At 44.7% G+C, this 23,584-nt stretch overlaps 1 protein-coding gene and 1 non-coding gene across 4 annotated transcripts in view; one reads left to right on the forward strand and one right to left on the reverse strand.

The window, feature by feature from the left end:
• Positions 1 to 11,914: 11,914 nt before the first annotated feature.
• On the reverse strand, positions 11,915 to 12,030 carry LOC132502259 (U5 spliceosomal RNA). The gene has a single exon (XR_009534452.1). It is a non-coding gene; the product is annotated as a U5 spliceosomal RNA (small nuclear RNA).
• Positions 12,031 to 16,532: 4,502 nt separating this feature from the next.
• Positions 16,533 to 23,584, forward strand: part of LTBP1 (latent transforming growth factor beta binding protein 1) — a 430,385-nt gene continuing 423,333 nt past the window's right edge. For all 3 annotated transcript variants that reach the window (XM_060117483.1, XM_060117484.1, XM_060117485.1), the window contains exons 1-2: positions 16,533 to 17,017; positions 18,088 to 18,158. In XM_060117483.1, coding sequence (XP_059973466.1) covers positions 16,548 to 17,017; positions 18,088 to 18,158 — 541 coding nt within the window. In that variant the 5' untranslated portion in view covers positions 16,533 to 16,547. The remainder of the gene's footprint in view (positions 17,018 to 18,087; positions 18,159 to 23,584) is intronic.

Below are 23,584 nucleotides of genomic sequence, written 5' to 3' on the forward strand. Positions count from 1 at the left end.
GGTTTCAACGTTAGAGACCTGGACTCACTCTAGGAGGGAGACCTCCCTTCCCTCGTGCTCAGGTTCTCTAGGGCTCCTCAATTGTCTTCCTCTGTCCACCCACCTGCAGCCCGCAACCTTGACCTGTGCTCTTATGGAGGCATCATGGAGAGGTTATCCGACCACAGAGGAGAGCGCCCTTAATCCTGACTGAAGATTTGGGAAAAGGCTTCTCAGAGAAGATGACACTTGATATGGACTTTGCAGGGGGCTGAGCAATTCGAGAGGCAGAGTAGTGGGAGAATGGCATCCAGGCAGGTGGAGAAATGTGAGCAGTCACGGAGGTGGCATGACTTCATCTCCTGTGAAGACGGAGAGGAGCCTTGTGTGCTTGGGTTTTATTCTGAAGACAATGGGAAACATCAGGAGTTTTTGAGCAAAATGGGAACATGATGTGTTGTATGGTTTGGAAAATAAATCCAGCAGCCATGAGAGGTGCAGATTCAAAGTAAGGAAACCCCACAGGGTTTGGTGATGATATTGGTGAGAAGTGGAACTGGGGCAGTGGGAATGGAATAGAAAAGAGGGACACAACTCCATAGAGACTCATCAGGGAGGGTTGGAGGAGAGTAAAAGGCTTCTCTGAGCTTACATCTGGAATGTTGAGGGGATGGTGGTGATGTTAAGTGCGTCGGAGCTCAAGGCGGAAGCATGACTGGGAGGAAGATGATGCGTTATGGATGAGAAGTGTCTGTAGGTCCAGCTGAAAGCAGTTGGAAATACAGATGAGGAAAAAAGATGAAGTTGAGTTGAAAAGTTGGGCTCATTTTCATATGCATGTTAGCTAAAACAGAAGGAGGAGAGATCATCCAGGGGAAACATAAAGAAGGAAAAGAAAAAGCAATTGAGCATGGAATCTTGAAGAATGACTGTATTTAAGGATGAGCAGATGAAGAGGAACCCCCAGTAAAGACTGAGAATGAGCCTCCGTTCGTTCGTTCATTCATTCAGTCAACAAATATTTATTGGTCACCCACCATGGGCAGGTCCTGGGCATCAAGGCCACAGTGGGAAAAGAAGCCCGCCTCCCACAGCTTGCGGTGTTGGAGGTGCTGGAAGAGTGCAGCGCCCTATGGAAGCCCAGCAAAAAGGGAGGTGGTGGCTGGAGGGTGGAGGATGCGGGCGGTCAGGAAGAGCTGGGTCTGATGATGCTGACTGCACTGGAGGCTAAGACGTAGAGAGGAGAGGTGGCAAAGGGCGGGGGAGGAAAGAGGGACCGATGGGAGAGGAGACAAGGCAGAGGCCCAAAGGGGGGATTTGTCGCACTCGCGGAGCCCGACCTTCTTTCTCCTGCTTCACCTGGAAGCAGAGTGAACGCCGGCCCAATCAGCTTTACCTCGTAGCCATAGCAACCGCTGGGAGTGGCTTTGTTGCACATTCATGAACCTTTTAAGAGAGGAAGCTGGGCTTCCCTGGTGGCGCAGTGGTTGGGAGTCCGCCTGCCGATGCAGGGGACACGGGTTCGTGCCCCGGTCCGGGAGGATCCCACATGGCGTGGAGCGGCTGGGCCCGTGACCCGTGGCCGCTGAGCCTGCGCGTCCGGAGCCTGTGCTCCGCAATGGGAGAGGCCGCAACAGTGAGAGGCCCGCGTACTGCAAAAAAAAAAAAAAAGAGAGAGAGAGGAAGCTGCTTTATATCAAGTTACACACTAATTGGAAATACAGCACCGTTCCTGTCTCTTAAGACTTCTCTTAAAGGCTTGCCCCGTTGTCTCTTTCCAGAATTCATATTCCCCGTACTATTTCATTCACAGAATTCTGGGCCATAATATATATAAACTAACAAAATATTAAAGATATAAAATAAAATTATGCTACTATCTGATTATAAAAGTTCTCATTGCAAAAACTTGGAAAATAGAATACAAAGTAGAAAATACAAATTATTCATTTCCCTATCTCTTACTATTCTTTTGTTTTTCTTCCTAATCCTGTTTCTAGACACATTTTACTACATTTAGATGTTTGTGATCATTTTGTATTTACAGTTTCATATATTATTTTGTTTACTAATTATATCATAGGTATTTCCTCATGTCACTAAAATAGCTATAAAAACATTTCATTCTACACATGCGTTACACTTTATCCATTCCTGTGTTATTTATTTAGGTTCTTTCTAATCTTTCTCTATTTTAATGCAGCAATTATCCACCTTTATACATAATTTTTTGTCCCTGACTCCTCAAATCCACTCGTACTTCAAAATGATTTCTGATATATTTTCCCCTAGAATCCTTATGTTTAAATGAATGTCTCATTAATACAATGAAAAGTGATTTCACCATCCTTTGTCTCAAAATGCAAGTTATTTTGAAATGTTATCTGATTATTTTGTAAACTCCATTTTTAAGACAAGAAATTTGACCAAAATTGCGATAATGATAAATTGTATTTATTTTTGGCTCACTATTAAGCCTCAAGTTTCTACCCATGCTTGCTTGAATTCCACAGGTATAGCAAACGGGGAACTATTTTTCCATGTTTTTAGCTTTGTCAGAGAATATTAATTTTGAACCCAGGTCATCTCTCATTTCTCTCTTCATATTCAGTTTTTCTCTTTGCTTTATTATAACACATCACTTTGTATGCGGATTGAAAGGCTACTCCAGAAAGCAAATAGAATGTATTTCTGTTTGCTGGAAAAATTAATCTGCCTTACAGAGCTTTTCGGATTATCTTACCCTCAAACATTTGGTGTGCTTCTGTTTTAAGCGTTTCTTATAAGAAGAATAAAGCTGGATTTCAAAAAAATGAACTTTTAACTGGCAAGTTTAATTCATTATTTTTTGCGATCATTGATATATTTCAATTTATTTTTACTATCTTTTTCATGCTTTCTATTTGTCCTTTAAAGTTCTTTACTTATTTCACTTTTTTTGCTCCTCTAGTAGTTTGAAATTTATAGATTATCTTTCTAATTTTTTAATGGTTAGAGTTTTTAATTATGTTTACTCTCTTCCTAAAACTTAGAGGGCTTTAACTCTTTCAGCTTATAGGCTATTGTTACCTAGTATTTTACTTCTATTAAAAATGTTTTGCAAAACCTATCATATATAGAAAAGAATACAGCACACACACACACACACACTCATGAATACTTATGCACCTACTATTTTTTTGTACCTACTATTTTAAGAGACAGAATATTACCTCTATTTGTGTGCCCCCTCCCCCAATTTTTTTTACTTCAAATTAAATGTATTAGTGTTGATGTTTATTTAGATTTATCCACATGATAAATGCAGTTTCTTTGCTCACCTGGTTACCATCCTTCTTAAATCTCAAATCTCTCTTCTGTGGTGCTTTTCCTTCTTCCTATAGTATATATTTTTAAGAAGTTCCTTTATTTCTTCTGTATTTTAAATCTAAAGAGGGTCTGTTGATAATAAATTAACTTAGCTTTTGTTTGTATAAGAACACCTCTATTTCATCCTCATTCTTTAAATTTTGTTGGATATACAATTATAGATCTACAATTATGTCCTTTCAGCACTTTGAAGACATTATCTTACAGTATTTTGATATCTGCTGTTGTTCATAAGAAGTCAGATATAAAGCAGGTAAGCTGTATTTTGGTGTGGAGGGGGACAGTTTTTAAGCTATTCAATTTGTCTTATGTGTTCTGCAATTTCACCAGGATGAGTTTGGGTGTAAGTATTTTTTGGAATATTTTGTAGTTCCTAAACATTAGGATCCATGAAAATTCTTGACTATTATGTCTCTCCCATTCTTTCTACTCACTCCTTCTGGAACTCTGATTAGATGAATGTTAGAGCTCCTCACTCAAACTTCATGTCTACTAACCTCTCTTTCATATTTCCCTCCTCTATCTCTTTGTACTATACTCTAAGTACTTTTGTCATATCCAACTTTCAACTTGCTAATTATGCTTTTCAGTTGTTCTAATCTGCTAGTTAACTCATATGTTGAATCCTAAGATTTCAACTATACCTTTTACTTGCAGAAGTTAAGAATCTGCCTGGATATTAATGATAATATTTCATTCCTTGTCCATATACTGAATTCTTTACATATTGAAAACATACTTATTTTACAAACTATGGCCTGCCAGCCAAATCTAGCACACTCCTTTTTTTAAAATAAAATAAAAATTTTGTATTTAATTAATTTATTAATTTATTTATTTATTTATTTGGCTGCATTGGGTCTTAGTTGTGGCACGTGGGCTCTTCCTTGCGGTGTGCGGGCTTCTCTCTAGTTGTGGCGCATGGACTTAGTTGCCCTGCTGCATGTGGGATCTTAGTTCCCCGACCAGGGATCGAACCCACATCCCCTGTGTCAGAAGGCAGATTCTTAATCACTGGACCACCAGGGAAGTCCAACACACTCCTTATTTTTGTAAAAAAGGTTTATTGGAATGCAGCTAAGCCCATTAATTTACATAATGCTTGTGTCTGCTTTCACTGTAGAATGGTAAAGTTGAATCTTTTTGATACTGACTGCATAGCTTGCGAAGCCTAAAATATATACTACCTGGGCCTTTATAGAAAAACTTTGTCAAGTCCTGCTACATGGGATAACTCTACTAAAGAAATTGTGTGTCTGATTCTGCTATTTGATGTTTCTGCTCTGTCCCATGGTGTCTTGCTCTGTGAGTGGTCTTGTGATTTTTCACTGTGAGCTCATTTTTGTTGGGGCATTATCTGTGAGAATTTTAGGAGGCAACTTGAGAGAATATTCCCTTTATTTGTGTTTACTTTGCCCAAGTACCTAGGGAGCTAAAAATCTAGGACTATTTTAAATTAGTTTCTTTGGTTTAAAATAGTTTCAGAATAGGCAAGTAGAGTGAATTTGAACCCCAGGCTTCAAGTCTGGGGTATGGTTATTTCCTCTGGTTGGCAGGTGGGGACCTTTTCTTCCCTTGCAACCCAAATCAGAGCTGAGACACAGAATTTTTTTGATGTCTCCTTTTGCAGGGCAAATATTTTCCAGTCCATTCTTTCACTGGAAATTTGGGCCTTCAGGGACTCATTCCAAAGTCTATGCTGACACTCACCTGCCTTGTCATGTCCCCCCCAACAGTGGCAAATGCCATTAGGGGTCCACTACCTGCTTGAGTGAGCATTTACCATTGCTAATTCTGGCTTCTGGCTTCTACTTCATTATTAGCCCCTTAGTATTTACCTTAATTTCTTGCCAAGTCAGCTATTCATTTTATTCAGAATTTTACAGGTTTTTTTTTTAGGGGAGGATTTTCATGATAGGGAGTCTGTCATAATGCTGGAAATAAATGTCATGAAAATTTTAAATTAAAAAATGTACAGTTAGGATAATGGAAATGGGAAAGTTTTATAATACCCCTACAGGCTCCAAGCCTACCTAGTATTTACTTATATCTGAATTATGAGCTGCATCTCTGGAGTCAGACAACCTAGGTTTGGAACCAGGCCTTGTGTAGAGTGCGGGGAGAGAGGGAGAGTGGGCAAACGTTTTCTGAAAAGGTCCAGATGGTAAGTATTTTCAGCTTTGCAGGCCATATGCAACTACTCAACTCTGCCACAGTATCATGAAAGCAGCCATAATTACATACTGTGTAATGAATGGGCATGGCTGTGTTCCAATAAAACTTTATTTACAAAAACAGGCAGTGAGCTGGATCTGGCCTGCTGGTTATAGTTTGCAGACCCCTGGCCTCATGCAAATTAATAAACCTCTATAAGCGTAAGTTTCCTAATCTCTAAAATGAGGGTAATAATACCTGTGTTATACATAGGTTGTTATGAGCATGAAATTAGGAAATTCATGTAAATGCTGGTGTTAGCTATGATGATGCTGGCAATGATGATGGTGGTTTCAAACCAGTTCCCTGATTTTGTAAGATTATCAGGTGTGTCTTCTCTTCAAAACCTTCAAATACATCCAGTGCAGCAGCTGAGGACTCATAATAGAAAGCTAACAATACTGCAGCAACAAACAACTTTAAAATCTCAGTGGCTTTAAAGAACTCAGATTTAAGTCTTGCTCACATTAGGTTTCCAGTACAATTGATAGGAAACTCTCTTCACTGTTGTCCCTCTGGGACCCAGACTGATGGAGCAGCCACCGTCTTGAAATTGCTGGTTACCACAGAGGGAAGGAGCTCTGGAGGGTCTTGCAGCAACAATTAAATGCTTGGTTTGCAAATGCCACGTGTTATTTCTGTGCACCATTCATGGTCAGAATGGGTCATGTCTTCCCCCCGCCACCCCTGTCACCCCAGTTGCTGGGCATGCTGTCAGCAGACAGTCCTCCCCTGTCAGCCCCTCCAGGAGTGCGTGTGCTGCAGAGCTGCCCCCCTTCCCAGGGCAGCCCACATCCAGTGACTGCTCCAGGTGGGGCATCAAGGCCCAGCCACTCTGACCCAATGCAGGACAACTCGAATGGCCGTTTTAGCTTCAGAGATCCTCGTGGGTTCGGCTCAGTCTGCTGTTGGGCAAACTCGACTTCTGCCTCTGCCCGGTCCTTCTTCCTTCTCCTTCTTAATACAGGATTACTCCCAAGGACAGTCCTAAAATAAACATCCTATACACTAAACTCCATCTCAGGGTCCTTCCCAGAGAACCCAATCTGTGACACCCTCCATATGCCCAAGATGGGGAGGGCTAAGAATATCTCCCAGGGAGACCTGAGGACTACCTCATTCACTAGGGTGAGCAACGGTAGTGCGTACACATGGGAGAGTCTAAAACCAGAGCAATGATAATAGCAAATAGTTATTGAGTGCTGATTTGCTGCATGCTGTCGAAGAATATGTTGCTTGGATTAGCTTATTTAATCCTCTTAACACCCTACATATTAGCCCAGGGGATTAGACCAGATGAAGACAAGCTATGGCCTGTGGACCAAATCTGCCCATTCATTTCTGTATTGTCTAGGCAACTTTCATGCTACAATGGCAAAACCAAGTAGTTGTAACAGAGACAGTGTGGCATGCAAAGTTGAAAATACCTACTGTCTGTCCCTTTTCAGAAAAGCTTGCTAAACCTTGTGTTAGGTATTATTCCCATTTCACAGATAAGAAGCTTCAAGAGGTGCATGGTTTATTAAATCATGGAATGCCATTTTTTGATTACAGAGGTAAATGTCTACCACGTGGCCCCCTTCAGTGATGGCAGGTGCAGAAACCCCCTGTGCCATTTATGGGTCTTTATAAGTGCTCAGCAAATGAACATGAACGATTCTCTTCCCTTCCCTTCCTCCCACCATCTCCCTTTGTAAACTTAAGGTCTCCTCTCCCATCTCTGCTCTTAATCTCACAGAAGACTCATCAGTTTTTGGTGTCTTTGACTCTAAAGCCCCTGGAGGAAGCCCCATTTCCCCAGAAATGGCTACTGGAAGAGTTAGCGCAGTAAGTGTGTAGAGGCTGAGCTGGCTATCAGGAAACACTTCACGATCACTAAGAAATTCTTCTGTCTGCTGAACCAGACAGTGATTAAAAAAAAAAAAAAAAAGCAGCCTCGACAGATCTAAGGCTGAGATTATCTAAGCGGTTCCCAGGGCAGAACTGAGTAACCCCAAAAACATTCCCTCATAAAAGTGATTGTTCGAGGGGGATTCAAGAACTTAGTTCCTTAATGCCCAGTCAGCTTCTCCCAGGTTCATCCAGAACATAGGCTGAGGCACACAAGTTTACTCCCAAACTCAGGAGCAGAACTAAGAACTGAGCCCAGGTTTTTTGACACCAAAGTTTGTGCTCTTAACCATATATTCTACTCCTTCCTGGCAAGCAAATATCCAGGATCATGTCCTTACATCCTACAGATGCTGTTCTACGTGCTCATAGATTTTCCGCTAATGATTTTTCTAGCAATTAGCTACAAGAGGACTGTGGGAAGAGATCCCATATATCCATCTCTTTATCCCATGCCTTCTAAAGAAAACTTCCCCAGGTTTCAGAGAGAATCCTTGCATCTATTCAGGCCTATTAGATCCCTAAGCAAAAATTTCTAAAATCTATTCTCCATTCTTAGTTAATTAGAAAACAATTGGGGGAATTCCCTGGTGGTCCAGTGGTTAGGACTCTATGCTTTCACTGACAAGGGTGCAGGTTCCATCCCTGGTCAGGGAACTAAGATAGTGCAAGCTGCGTGGAGTGGTAAAAAAAAAAAAAAAAAAGAAGAAAACAATTGGCTCTCAAAAATGGCTAGTGAATGAATAAATGAATCCATGAATGAATGAATGAATCACTCTCCAGACCCCTGACAACTTAAGGATCTTGGGCAAGGTTTTTTGCTTATGATGAAGAAAAGATAGGGACTTCCCTGGTGGCGCAGTGGTTAAGAATCTGCCTGCCAATGCAGGGGACACGGGTTCCAGCCCTGGTCTGGGAAGATCCCACATGCAGTGGAGCAATTAGGCCCGTGCGCCACAACTACTAAGCCTGCGCTCTAGAGCCTGCAAGCCACAACTACTGAGCCCATGTGCTCTGGAGCCCGTGCACCACAACTACTGAGCCCGTGTGCCACAACTACTGAAGCCGAGCTCTCTAGGGCCCACGTGCCTCAACTACTGAGCCCCCATGCTGTAACCACTGAAGCCCGCGTGCCTAGAGCCTGTGCCTCACAACAAGAGGAGCCACCCAATGAGAAGCCCGCGCACCGCAACAGAGAGTAGTCCCCGCTTGCCACAGCTAGAGAAAGCCCGTGCACAGCAATGAAGACCCAACACAGCCAAAAAAAAGAAGGAAAGATATTTGGAGGTTTCTTGTCGTGGACTGCTCATAGCAGTTACATGTTCAAAAGGATAGTCATTCACTCAACAAACACCGTGCATTTACTTACAACAGATATTTACTATGATTTGCAAACTGTGTTAGGCACTGGGAACGTGACACACCAGGTGTCTGCCCTCAACACAGGCCTCTAGTGATGAGGTGGAGGCATGGAAGTCAGTGTAGGTGCAGGTAGCTTCATGGGGGTGGGGTGGCATTGAGGGTTGGCCGGGTACTTGTATGTTGGGAAGAAAACATGGGGGGAAATATAAAGATGGAAGATGCTCTTCGAAGTGAAATGGAAGTGTAACATCCAGGTTGTGGATTGAAAAGGGTTAAGTGGAAAGTTCTGGAGCAGCTGGCAAATGTAATCTGATCCCTCTCAGCAGTAGCTTGGGCTTTAAAACCAGGAAACCTGGAGGAATCAACAGAGACTGGGCTGGTTTTACTGATCTCCCCTCACTGTTTAGAAAGCCAGGCCTCTCCTTGTGGAGCTAGTGTTTCTTTGGCGGTGTGAGTTACTTCTGTATATTGCTCAGTTCATCCATATTATGTGGATTTTTACTAGATCCATTCTCAGAGTATGTCCTGGCCTCCCATAACAGGGTAAGTTGAGAGGGCAACAAAAAAGAGATCCTATAAAAGCCTTCACTACTTTAATGGTATTACTGGGAATGTAACAGTTTTCAGACAGAAATACGACAAAATTCTTTCTACAGAACTTTTCAAACTGTCAGTTCAGAGGGAGAAAACTTTTTTTTTTCTTTCCTACAGAGAGCCACTGCTTGATTCAACTTAATTTAGGTTTTGGGGAAAATTTGGGCAAACCCCATTGTTCAGCAGAACCCTGCCTTCAAAGAGCTAAAGACAAGTCACTTTGTCATCCGTTGTCATTGTAACCAAACCTCAACTATCATTAACCATGACTTGCCTTAGTTCTGGTTTATCTTAGTAAGACCAAGAAGAAAAAAAGTCTTCAGCTGCAAAAGTATTCTGTGTCTACTACCAAGCATGTATTCTGTGCTTAATGCCAGAGATGGATGAGAAATGCTATAAGAATTAGGAAGAGAGAGTAAACTGAGGTTTCGGGTGGTCCAAAGAGCTTCATGGAAGTAAAGGATCTTGAATTCTATTTTGAAGGGGGAGTAGGACTTAGTTGAAGAGATGATGGTATGTCAGGAGAATGATGTAAGGTGAGACTAGAGGCAGGAATATGGGTGTCCTTTTTTTGCAGATTAGTGGCTGGCCAGCCTTTTTTTTCTTTCAAAGAGAAGAAAAATGGGTAGATAAATGTAGTTGGAACAGAGGTTCATTTGGGAGAGTAGCCCAAGATGAGGTTGAAAGAGTGAGAAGGAAGCAATCTTTGAAGGGCCTTGGGTCTTAGAGGACCAGACAGGCTGTCTAGGAATTGATATGTAGAGGTGGTACAGTAACTTCCCTCATTTTCTTCTTTTTTCTAGGCTGCTTTATTCACTGTATGATATTTTAATCAATTTTATGGGAGGCAGAGAGAATATTTTTGGAAAAAAATAATTAGAATCAAGTGCTAAACTCAGGCAGCAACACATACTTGTACCATTGGGTGAAAATTCTAATGCAGACAAGAGAAATAACAATGATTAGTATCCTGAAATTTACGTAAAGAAGCAATTCCAGCAACTCAACAACCCGGGAAGCATAGAGGCTGACACAAAGCAGAAGGTTCCTTTTAAAATTGGATCATGACTTGTCAGTAGCATTTGAGGGAAGAGAGGGAAGAGAGCATTACTCTGGTTGCCTACCAGGCATTCAACCAACCTTGCAGGTGTCTGGGTATCTTTGAACTTAAATTTAAGCAGGGAAACTAGGTAAACGTCCATTGACTGAACGGAAGGTTAGAGTGTTTTTTTTGTTTTGTTTTGTTTTGTTTGTTTTTTGCGGTACGCGGGCCTCTCACTGTGGTGGCCTCTCCCATTGCGGAGCACAGGCTCCGGATGCGCAGGCCCAGTGACCATGGCTCACGGGCCCAGCCGCTCCGCGGCATGTGGGATCTTCGTGGACCGGGCCACGAACCTGTGTCCCCTGCATCGGCAGGCGGACTCTCAACCACTGCGCCACCAGGGAAGCCCCAGGTCAGAGTGTTTATAACTGAGACACCAAAGTGAACTGCATTTCATTGGGGGCTGTTTTGTGATCAAAAGGCATGTGTTTCATAGAGTTGAAGGGCATCTCAGTTCAGTGTACATCCAAGTATTTTCCAAGATGCAAACTCTTTGAGACAAAGAACACATTTCCTTTGTGCCCTCTTGAATGTTGACCAGCCAATGACCCAGTGAAGTTTGGAGGAAGTGAATGAAAAGTATAAATAAAATTGTATTGATAGCTACTTAATTATTATGTAGTTTCATGTTTAATATTCAAAAATTTGACTAAATGGGTATGAAAAGCCTCAATGAAAGTAAATTAATGAACAGATTTTGGTTCCCTGAAGACCGAGAGGCATTTCATTGTCTTTGGCAGCTGCCACTGTGTGATACTTATCCTTGATTATACTCAAGGTAAATAAGAAAGGACCAAAATAATCAGAAAGGGAAATTTAGTGTACATAAAACTTTACTTTTGGTGAGTTTCCTTTTGTGGATGGGCTCTTCAAAATTTGTAGAAAGCTAGTCCATAACCCTGACACTTTTCCTTTTATGGGTTTCATTTCCCACAGTCCTTTTTTCAGTACTCACCACACAGGTAATTACTTGTTCCAGGTCTGTTTACCTCATTAGACTCCATATATTGCCATGGCCAGGCACTCAGGGTCAGCACAAAGGCACTCGCTGGCCCAGGGGAACTTTGGATTTCAATCCAGCCAGGCATTATTTAAACTTCTCCACCTGAAATGGAAGTTTGTTTTGATTTTGCTGTATGGGTTTACGTAGGCTAGCTGGGGGCCTTAGGGTCAACAAACATTTGCTGAATGACAACTAAGGATGCTTAGATTTCAAACCTGAAGCTTTAAAGGGAAGGAAGGCACTGGTGTAAACCTTGGTTCCACTTGTTGCTCAGTTCCAGGGGCACCTCATCTTCCTCTGCACATCAGCTCTGTCTCCATCTTGCTGACACATCTTGGCAGAAACATTGATACCTCCATAGGCTGAGTCTTCAGCTTTACTTCTTTTTTTTTTTTTTTATTGGCCTTGCAAACGCAAGACCTCAAAAAATTGGGTAAAAACTCAGAATTGTTCCTTTCCACGGAAATCTTTAGTAAAAGGCAAAAGATTTATATGATCTGAAGAGAAACCAGAGTATCAGCTTTACTTCTTCATTGGTAAAGCTCCGTGTGATTTTTCATGGAAGCTGAGTTAAATGTGGAGGAACTCGGGCTTACCTGGTGGCGCAGTGGTTGAGAGTCCACCTGCCGGTGCAGGGGACACGGGTTCGTGCCCCGGTCCGGGAGGATACCACATGCCGTGGAGCGGCTGGGCCCGTGAGCCATGGCCGTTGAGCCTGCACGTCCGGAGCCTGTGCTCCGCAACGGGAGAGGCCACAACAGTGAGAGGCCCGCATACCACAATAAAAAAAAAAAAAAAAAAAAAAAAACGTGTGGAGGAACTCACACACTTCTAATCTCCTTCATCTCTGCTCTTTTGATGAAATGGTTGAAAGAACAAGGGAGAGGACCACAAGAGTAAATGTAGTACCTACTTGCAGGCATCTCAAGCTGAAGCTGCGGTCTTTGGCCACCAGCTTGTGTGAGAGAACACGGGATGTCCTGTGCCTCCTGCTTCGCATGTGGTGTAGGGCAGCCAGCCAGCCACCATGCTAGCACCTTCTAAGGTCACAGGTTTAATTCTAGCCCAAACCTGGACAAGCTGATGTTCAGGTCAGAACCAGCCAAGGTTCAGAAATGGCTGCCAGGATCCTGGTGAGCAACCTGAGAAGATTAGCCCGTGGATGCCAGGTATAATTCTTCTCTCCGTGTATTTCCTTTTTCCTTTTCCCCTCCTCCTACCTGTTTGCTCCTCTTCTCATTCATTGATTTCTCCTTCATTTTGCACTTCTCCAATCCATCCTCTTCCTAGCTTCCCTGCACCCACCTCTTTTTGTCCCTCCTTCCACTGCATCCCCTCTCTTTTTGTCTTCACACTTTCTCTCCTGTTTTCCCGTCCCTTTCTTTTCCATTCCTCAATCTCCCTCTCTCTCTAGCTTTTACTGTCCTTTCTCTTCCCTTTGTCTACAACTCACTGAATTCCTATTTCTCTCTTGTCTCTTCTCACCTCTCTTTCTCTTTCTAAGAATTTCTTGATGAAATTAGAACTAAGAGAGGCTCCATGAAATCCTTCGCTGGAAGAAAAGATGGGTGGAAGGGATTCTGATCGTAGGCAGCCACAAAAGTTGATTTGTAGCTGATCTTAAATGTAGGAAAAGATTTTCAATTACAAAACTCATAAAATGTAAGGATGAGGGAAACTGGCTGCATTTAGAATTTGACTAATGGTTTCAAAGTGCTTTAAAAAGTTTGGCATTTGCCAGCCTTCCTTTCTTCCCCTAATCCTCAAAACCATGAGTTTTTATGGGAAATATAATCCTTTTTTCTGATTCATTTACACTTAGCTCATCTGAGTATTGTTTTGTAAAAACCATCTGAAGTCCAAGAAGTTTTATGAGATCTTTAAAGACTTGTGTTTTGAACCAGGAAGTTGTGTACTGCCAATATAAATGGACCTTGAAACCTAGGGGTCTTGGCATCAAACAGGGTCTAAACTTGGCAAAAGCTGGTCCCCATGCCTGACAGAAACTGGGCTTTCATTTTCAGATTAATAGCGAGTTCAGTGTTTTAGATGAGTGACCATCTCATATGATAGTACATAGGTTGCACAACACATTTTTTCAAGGATTATCTTACTAGTTATGTAGATAGCAAGAGACTGATGTGGAAAAACTGTGACTTTGCTGGAGTTTATCAACTAGAGTGGGGCTGCTTGCTTATGTGTATATTACCACATTAATGATTGTATATAAACACACATGCATACAAATGTGTATGGATCATTCACGGATGAGATTAACATTTACACTAGAGATTCTTCCTGTGGTTACATTTCAGAGATAATCTGATTGTAACGTATCCAAATCTGTCATAAGGCAGGTCGTAATCAGATTGAAGGCTGGGGTGAGATACCCACCTCTGCTTTGCTGTGGGTCAAGAGAAAGATTGTGTTGTATCTTTTTAAACATTTTTTTTCTGCAGAGTCATAGAGCATGGTTGAGCTCATTGCTGTCCCCAAATGTGAGGACCTTGGGTTGATCTCCAGGCCCTCTGGAAACAGGCTCTCAGGTGAAATGACTTGCTCAAGTTCCCATGGGAAGTGAAGCAGCCACACTGCTCCAGCCCAGCCCTCTGGATCCCTGTCCAGGCTCTGCCCTCTGCAGGCAGCTGCCTCTCATTGACCGAAACAGGCTTTGATGTATGCCGTCCATGTGAGTCCTGGAGTGCCTAACAAGAAGAGCTCACTCACCACCACAGACTGCAGTCTGGTCCTTTGGTGATGCTGTCCATCACTATTTCCTGAGCTTTCACCTGTCTGACACGTCTTCTTTCCAGCCTAGGCTCTTCAGCATGGAGTTATTGCTTCTAGACACCCCCTGCCCCCATCCACTTCAACTGTTGCTCATAATCCCTACCTGAGAGAGAAAATCTCTGTAGACTGATTTCAGCTGCGGGTAGGAAATGTTTTCCCTACATGTTGTGAATTCTCCATGAGATGACAAAGAATTATGGGTTGTCCAGTGACATTGGCCTCTCACAAATCAGATACTGCCTTGGGAGAGTTCGGTTATTATCTCAAACTGTTGCTTTATTATTTATCTTTTTAAAAAGCTTTTGTTTATTTACATTTTTTCTCTCTAACCAGATAGGAAGTTTCTCCAGAACAAAAAGGTTGTGCCTGTGATACTTTGTTTCTGCAAAGGGTCAGCCTCTCTGCTTGCCTCAGAGTAGTACTTGGTGAACATTTATTAGCTTGTGCTATGTCCCTTCTACAGAATCCCAGGCTGGGAGGCAGTTTCTTCACCCACCCTCCTTCCTCAGTCTTCTCAGCTGGTTCCCTCTGGCCTGGCTCAGAGACTGACCTTGAGTGACCTCCCTCATCTTGTCCACAGGGATGTTCTTAGAGACACAGACTCTTAGGGCTGGAAGGAATTTTTAATCCAACTTCTCTGTTGGATTATACAGGAGGAAGTCGAGCTTCAGAGAGGAGAGGTGAACTGCCTGTGGTCTTTCAGCTACTTAGCGGCAGTGTTAGGACTGAACTGAGGTCTCTCCCTCTGGTCAGATGCTGTTTATTCTGCAACTGGCTCTCAGAGTGTGTTCTCACATGAAACTGGTGGTCAGGCAGATGGACTGAGACCCTCTCCTGCCATATCAAATATTGGAGGTCTTTCTCCAATGTACAGAAAAAATAGATTAAGGGATTAAGTTTCTTCAGCTTTAAATCATTTTCTATTAATTCTTCTTAAACGTTTGTCACCTGCTACCAATCGTCCACTAGCCCATGCGGGGTTTTCTATTGCATTCATGTAATAAAGGCGTGAATGCTGCTGGAGACACCGTTTTAAATTCAAATGCTAGAAGTAAATATGTTACTATTTCATGGTTTCCACCCAAAAGCACCCTGACCCCAGGGACTCTGTTCCCTGGGACATGCTGCATCTCCCTTAATGTGATTTTGGGTCATCTCCAGTGAGTGATCCTTTCCTTTCGGACAGGGGTCCAGGGAACTGATCTGACTTTAAAAAGAGACTAATAATGGCTTGGCGTTGTCATGGATCCTAAACCCTGTATTCCTGTCATAGAGGCCTTTTCACCAGGAGCAGGGCTGCCTGCGGGGTCGATTCCTGTTGCGGTTTTCCCAGTCTACGCGGGCGCCCCCTGCTGCCCACCCTGGTACATGCCAAGAGAGGAGTAGGGTACCAGAAGCTGCACACTCAGAAACAGTCACGCGGAGTTTACAATCCCAAAGGGAACGATCTAAACACTTTCGATGGACACTCGGCGCACCCCGAGCAGTCCTTTCTGGGGACTGAATCTAGTATTTTAATCCAATACCCGCAGCAAGTATCCGAGCAAACACGGATAAGAAAATGACTGGAAATGCCTTCCAGACAGATCAAATGAGTCCTGTGGGGCTTCTAGAAGGAAAGGACCGTTCACTGACTTTGCCGAGTCCTTTGTCCTTTCCCGGGAGACGGGATCGAGGAGCGGGGACCTCTGCCTTGCCGACCCATAGGAACAATCGATGTGGATGTGGAGGGTGGCGGCGTGTTCTCGGGCTCATCTCACGCTTTCCCCAATTAGGATTTACTGCCTGACGTCACGTCTGCCGGAGATTGGCTGTTCAGATCTGACACTCGGTTCCACGGCGAGAGAAACTTTTTAAAGACTTTGCAGCCCGGGCTGCCGCTGAGCGTCCCGCGCGCTCACACCCGCCCTCGCCCACTCTCGCCGGGTCCCGGGCGCGGCAGCCCCTGCGCCGGCGGCGGGGCGAGCGGACCCTCACCTTGCGCGGCCCGCGCCCCTCGCCCCTCCCCTCCCGGGCCCCGCGTTCCCCACCCCCACCCCGCCCCCTCCTCCCCGCCGCTTTCGGCTGGGGTCTGGGGCCGTTCAGCAGCCCGCAGAACTTCCTCTCCTGCAGCAGAGTTTTCCTCCTCCCCGCCTTTCCCGGGCTCCCGGTTGTTCTCGGGGGAGCCTGAGCGCGCGCGGGCGGCCGCACCGGGCGAGCGGCGCGGCCGGGGGCGGGGGCCGGGGCCGCCGGCTGGGGCCCGCGATGGCGGGGGCCTGGCTCAGGTGGGGGCTCCTGCTCTGGGCAGGGTTGCTCGCGTCCTCGGTGCACTGCCGGGTGCGGAGGATCACGTACGTGGTGCGCCCGGGCCCCGGCCTGGCGGCGGGCGCCTTGCCCCTGGGCGGGCCCCAGCGCCCGCGAACCTTCAACGTCGCGCTCAACGCCAGGTACAGCCGTAGCTCGGCGGGCGCCGGGGCCCCCTCGGAGCGGACTCGGCGAACCAGCCCGCCCGGCGGCGCGGCCCTGCAGGGGCTCCGGCCGCCGCCACCGCCACCGCCAGAGCCGGCGCGTCCTGGGGGCTCCGGCGGGCAGCTCCACCCCAAGCCTGGCGGTCACCCGGCGGCCTCCCCGTTCGCCAAACAAGGCAGGCAAGCGGTGCGCTCCAAAGTGCCGCAGGAGACCCAGAGCGGCGGGGGCTCGAGGCTGCAGGTTCACCAGAAGCAGCAGCTGCAGGGGTAAGCCCACACCCTCCCTCCTTCCTCGCGCGCGCCGCCCGCGCGGGGACCCGGGGAGTCGCGGCCCCTCGGAGCCCAGCGGTGGCCGTGGGCGTCGTGCGCCGTCGGTGGGTTGTCTCCTCCCCGTCCGCCTCTGCCTGCCTCGCATGCAGCGCGGCGGGAAGAGCGGAGTGCGGGGAAGCCGGGGAAGTCTGACTGAGGATAAACTCCGATCGCATTGTTACTGAGCTGCGGGTAAACACAAAAGGCATTTCTGCCTGGGGCGTAACCTCCTATGCGCGAACCAAACTACTCCTAGAAGATGGGCGTAAACATGAAGTCACTACAGCTTAATCCCTCAGCATCAATTAAACTTCTCTTTGCAGCTCAGTTTAATTTTTTTCCGAGCTAATGGAAAAAAAAAAAAGTTTGGAGGAGGGCTGCCTGTAAAGATCCACTTCCTGTTCTGTGACCTGGAATTTTCAGCATCCTAGTAATTGTGAGCTTGGCTTCCCTGCACCTGTGGGGTCTGTTTTCCTGGGGCGGCGTGTCTTAGCATTGACAGGAGTTTCGGTTGGATAGTTTCTGTTACTGGGCGTTCATAAACGTCCTCCCTGCCACTCCTCCTCATTAATCACAGGTTGAGAGTGTGGGGGAGGATTTGTTTTGCTTATTTGTTGTTGTTGTTGTTGTTTTCTTCAGGGGTGGTTCCAAGCGTTGTGATTTCACTCCTGTTTGGACGCCTCTCTCTGAAACTCAGATTCAATTTAAAACGTGGGCACAGATAATACACAAAATACATTTGGCTCTACTTTACTTTTGGAGTTAAGAAAACCGCTTATTTGGACCTTGTTCTCCCCTCCTGTATAGTTCTAGGTTATGCAGGTGTTGGTTCTCCCATCCTTGCCTGATACACCGTCCTTACCCTTCTGCTTGGGCAGCTTTGGGTTGGACATCCTGGGTCCCTGTTTCGAAGCCAGAGGAATGTGGAAGCAGGAGGCTGGGCTTGCAGGAGCCCCCTGGAGGCTTGGGTTCTCTGGAAGGGAGTGTCGCTACTACTGGACTCAGGGGTCTTGCTTTGTTTGTTTCAGGGTCAATGTCTGTGGAGGGCAGTGCTGCCATGGCTGGAGTAAGGCCCCTGGCTCCCAGAGATGCACCAAACGTAAGTTTCCATGTTCACAGCAGCCCTGCACAGTAGGTGAAGTGGGTCTGACCCCACAGGGGTCACTTGAAGACGCTATGCAATGTCTGAGATGCAGTCTACCCCGTCATCTGAAGCCTTCATCACCACCCAGGAAGGGCTGGGCCAGGGTAATGATGGTATCAAGGCCAGCAGCGATTCACTGTACAAAACCGTGCCAGCAGCGATTCATTGTACAAAACCGTGCCGTGCATCCAAGATTCCCTTGCACCCAACCGTGGTATTAATTACTCTGTTACAACCGTGAATCAGGGGCTAGGAAAAGAAATTCCCATTGGAGGATGTGCCATATGGCAGAACCAGTACAACAATTAAGTTAAACATGGATATCGACAAATGAAAAACATTCTTTAAGTTGATGGTAGGAGGGGAATGGGAAGTAGGAGGCCCTGCTCTGGAATAAAACATCAGTAGTGTTAAAGCTTTCTGAAAACAGCACTCGGAATCTGCCATCCTTGTGGCCTGTTTCCTAGGAGGTAACCACTCTACTGTCCTTCAGAACTGACAAGTGGGTTTTCCTGCATCGCTTCTCCAGCTAATACACAGGCTTAGGAGTGTTTTGAAACATGTATTAATGATGCATATAGATTTGAGAACATCAGAAAATATTTCCCTCTGCATTGTGAAATTAAGGATTAAGGTAAAATATTCTTTGAGGGTCCTCTTGACGAGTTGATTCTGTCTGGTGCTAACTGGAAATAAAGAAATCTGACTTCCATTCAGAAAAAGTTAAGCGTTCTTATGTGTTCTCTGCATAGAGTTTGAACCATAAACATGTGGATTAGAATCGTTCAAAATTTTAGCTGCTTATTGGTATTCAGTGTAATAAGTAAAATTTAGCAATTTGTCTTGTATACAGTTGGGATTTTAAAATGCTGGTGAATGAATTTAAAAAGTTATCTATTACGGTCATTTCTATTACAGTCATTCTGGTGAACTTGCTTGTTGGAAGATGCCTTCAATCCCTGAAAGAAACAGGACTTTGGCATAGTGGCTTTAGTTTTGTAAAAAGCAATGTCCAGGTGGGTTATGATTTGGCTGTGATCAAGGAGTAGTGGCAGACATGAACTCACTAATCAGCCTCCTTGTTGTTGAACTCAAACCGCTAGATCAGAAATACTCAGGGTTGTAGGCATTTTATTTTTAATTTAAAATTTATTTTATTTATTTATTTTTGGCTGTGTTGGGTCTTTATTGCTGCTCGCATGCTTTCTCTAGTTGCGACGAGCGGGGGCTACTCTTCGTTGCGGTGCGCGGGCTTCTCATTGCGGTGGCCTCTCCTGTTGCGGAGCACAGGCTCTAGGTGCGCGGGCTTCAGTAGTTGTGGCATGCGGGCTCAGTAGTTGTGGCTCGCGGGCTCTAGAGCGCAGGCTCAGTAGTTGTGGCGCATGGGCTTAGTTGCTCTGCGGCATGTGGGGTCTTTCTGGACCAGGGCTTGAACCCGTGGCCCCTGCATAGGCAGGCGGATTCTTAACCACTGTGCCACCAGGGAAGCCCCAGGCATTTTAGATTAAGTCGTAATTTTTCACTTCTTAGATGACACTTGACAATAGTGCACCACCATTTTCCTGAATTTACAATTGCTTGGGTCCAATTACATACCCTCTCCTCCCTTTGGTAACTCCTGCTCAAAACCTGATATGATGTTGTTTGCCTGTTATGTGGCAGACAGCCCATCCATGACAGCAGCATTGCTGTGTAAAGTGGGGTATTGCTGTGTAAAGATTAAAGATACAGAGCAGGTTGTTATAGATGATGGCAAGTCCTCCTTGATGCCCATTAGAGAGAATGTGTTAAGACTTTCAAAGAAGTTTACTTGGCAAATGATGCCGTTGAGTGCCCTCTCTGAAAAGAGAGTAGTACCCCATTCTTAGGTTGTCTGAGGATTTGCAGATCCAAAGATGTTCTAGAAGATCCAAAGATGCTCTAGAAGGAGAACATCCAATCTTGAGGAATCACCTCATGGCTTCCTGCTTCTCCAAGTGAGGGAGGCAAGGGCACAAGTGTGCCTCGGTTTAGCCAGGTTTGCCCTCTGGTGACCCAGAAAGAGAAAGGCTGCAAAAGGCTACCAGTCAGAAAAGTTAGGGTTGAACAGTTACTGTATACAGTGTTCCAGAGGAAGTTGCTCCGTTGGCTTAGTCTCATGATACCAATAACAAATGCTTCCGACTTTTGGTTCAAGTTATCCTTCCAGCTTCTAGAAAGTAGCCCTTGGACAGCACCGGGACCTAAGCAATCAGTGCAACATTAGCCTTCCAGTACTGCCCAATCTGACAAATTAATTCAGGCCCAAATGCTGGAAGCTTAAATCACAACTTTAAAATCACAAACTGTTGTGTTTTTAAAAATGATGCTGGGTTAGGTCAGTGCTCAATCCAAAGTAATATACGTTAGATGGATATGTTTCAATGGGGGGGTCTTGTGTTTGTCTCCCTATGCAGAGCCAGGGAGATGAGGGAGCCTTATACCTTCACACGGGACAACTGGGGTTACCACTGATGTGGCAAAACTTGTGTCCATGGCTAAGCAGTGTGACACCAGGAAAGACCTCTGGCCTTGGGTTCAGGAAACCTGAGTTTAAACCCTCAAGCATTCACTAGCTGTGTGGCCTTGGGGAATTCATTTGACCTCTCTTACCCTTATATTTTCCCATCCTGAAATGACTGTGCTAAAAACTTGACTACTGGGACTTCCCTGGCGGTCCAGTGGATAAGACTCCACGTTTCCACTGTGGGGGGTGTGGGTTCGATCCCTGGTTGGGGAACTAAGATCCCACATGCCGTACGGCGTGACCAAAAAAACAAAACAAAACAAAAAATCCCCAAAATCTGACTACTTTCTAGGATTGTTACAGGTATCAAGGTGAAATAGAATGATGGATGTGAAAGCCTTGATGAAACCAGGAGTCTTAGAGTTTATTATTGAATCAAGCCAAGTAAATCCTGTCTCATTTATCTATTATTTGGTTTTCTTTTTTCCCTATGTATGTTTCTCCAGCTATTGTCATCATCTGCTTTTCAAAGAATGTACATGTGGATCCCTTTTTATATTACAGCTTTAAAGTAGTTTAGGGCCGGGGGAGGGGGAAATAGGGAGATATTGGTCAAGGGGTACAAAGTTTCAGTCCCTCAGGATGAATAAGTTCTGGAGATCTAATATACAGCAGTGTGACTATAGTTAACAGTACTGTGTTATATACTTGAAATTTCTTCAGAGGGTAGATCTTAGAGTGTTCCCACTACACCCACACACACAAAAATGTTAACTGTGTGGTGAGAGGTATGTTTATTAGCTTGGCTGTGGTGCTTATTTTACAATGTGTGCATATATCAAAACATTATTATACACTTTAAATATATACAATTTTTATTTGTCAATTATACCTCAATATAGGTGAATAAAAAAAGGAATAAATGAAAAAGCCAGTCACTTCCATCTTGCCTGGCTTTGATTACTGAGAAAAAAGAAATCAAGTAGGCTGGGTTGTTCTGTATCCCAGAATGATTTATTTTAAAAGAACTTTGAAAGAGACTAAATATTAGATTATTTGTGTATCTCTAGTTCTCTTTGTGTAAAGCTTGCTGTTTAGATGGAAAATACTCCCCTAAGGTATTCATAAATTGAATGGAAAAAATTCTGACACCAATTTTTGTGACTATAACTACTTTGGTAAATAGTAGTGAAATTTAGACTGCAAAAGAAATTTATTTGTGGTCTCTTTCCCCTCTCACTTCCTTATTATGCTGAGATTGAACAATTGCACTTGGATATGGTTTATTACACTTAACAAATACAAAAACCAATGGCATGTCAACATGAATTTCCTTATTAAGATAGTAATCATCATATACATAATTAACACAACATTGTAAAACAACTATACTTCAAATTAAAAAAACGTAGTAGTTATACAATGTGTATGCACATTTAAATGAGCACATTAAATTTAAATCAACAGCAAGGATGCCTTGTAATTGTCAATTCTATTTTGAGGATAATTGAAAGGGTTTAGCTGAAGAATTTCAGTTTGTAGAGACTGTTTTCCAGTTGATGCAAAAAATATTTCTGCATAAGAGTTGGGATGTGTTTCTGTTGTTCAGTTTGCTTAATCCTGTGAGGAAAACAAGGTGCCTCTTCGAGGCAGACTGGATTGTTTTCAGTTGATTGAAACTTAATTCAAATGGGCCATAGGCAAATGCTTCTGAAGACTGAAGATTTAGCGAACCTGAAATTGCCAATCAGAGGGATGTGAAACAGACAGCAGCAGACCCACACGGGCAGAGAGAATGGATGTGGGTGTCCGCAATGGCAGCCCCGAGGGCTTTAGCCACCCAGTCTCTACATAGAGGTGCCCAGTTGCATGTTAATGCTTCTTTTCCAGACACCCTCTGTATGTGTGTCTCTAGGAATTGAAATCACAGCTCGAGATATGGCATTTTAGTTATTAATGTGGAATGACTGCTGATAGTGATGTCCATTTTGGAGAAGGCACTGCATCTGTTCCCTTTCCAAGGGGTTCACATTTATTGGGAAGGTGCTACCTTTTTTTAGCCTGTCCCCATTTCTGCATTTCGTTCCCTCTGTCTAAACTGAACCCACCCCCTCTTGGTTGTTCCAATCTTTTTGTCCCCCTCTCAGGGTAAGCGCAGGCCAGAGAGAGACATTGCCAGTGGGCTCAGCTTTAAAGAGGAGACTGGACTTGGGAACAGACAACACAAAAGAATAAAGGGGAGATGAGGGTGAGGCCAGGTTGGCAGGATGAGGTGGATGGAACAGGAAAGATGGCAGATCTGAATCCAAAGCGGGTGCCTGGCACATGGCAAGCCCTCCCTAAATGCATGGATGGTTCTTTCATTTCTTTAATGGATATCTGTTTAGCTTTTACCATGTGCCAGGGTCTATGAATAGAGTAGAAATGCAGCCAGCTGTAGAGAGTGCAGGGTCTGTTTTTACTCACTTAACTCATGGCACATCAAATGACTTGTTCTCTCCTTAGCAAGAAACAGAAAATCGATATTCCAATGCTTTTCCACTGGCATTCAGCCCACAGTGCTCTGGGGGGGGGGGAAGAAAACCCAAAAGCCAACCCTAGACATTTTCCTTAATTATATACAGAAGAGACATAGTCACGTATACCCTTGGTGCTTAGAGTTGCTGCAGTCGAGGGCATCGTCCATGAGTGTGGGGTGTGGCTGGAGTTGCAGGTGACAGAGGCCTTTCAGGCCATCTCCTGTCCCTCTTGGCTTGGTGTTGTGCTAGCTGAGCTCGGGAGTCGGGCCCAGAGTGATCACACAGTTTTCATCTGCCCGCTGTGGCCATTGACAGCTGCTTCGCCAGTAGATCCACAGTGAAGTTTATTGTGGCAGCTGCTGGGAGCACCGCCCCGT

The sequence above is a fragment of the Mesoplodon densirostris genome, chromosome 14 (genome assembly GCF_025265405.1).
Source record: "Mesoplodon densirostris isolate mMesDen1 chromosome 14, mMesDen1 primary haplotype, whole genome shotgun sequence".
NCBI lineage: Eukaryota > Metazoa > Chordata > Mammalia > Artiodactyla > Ziphiidae > Mesoplodon > Mesoplodon densirostris.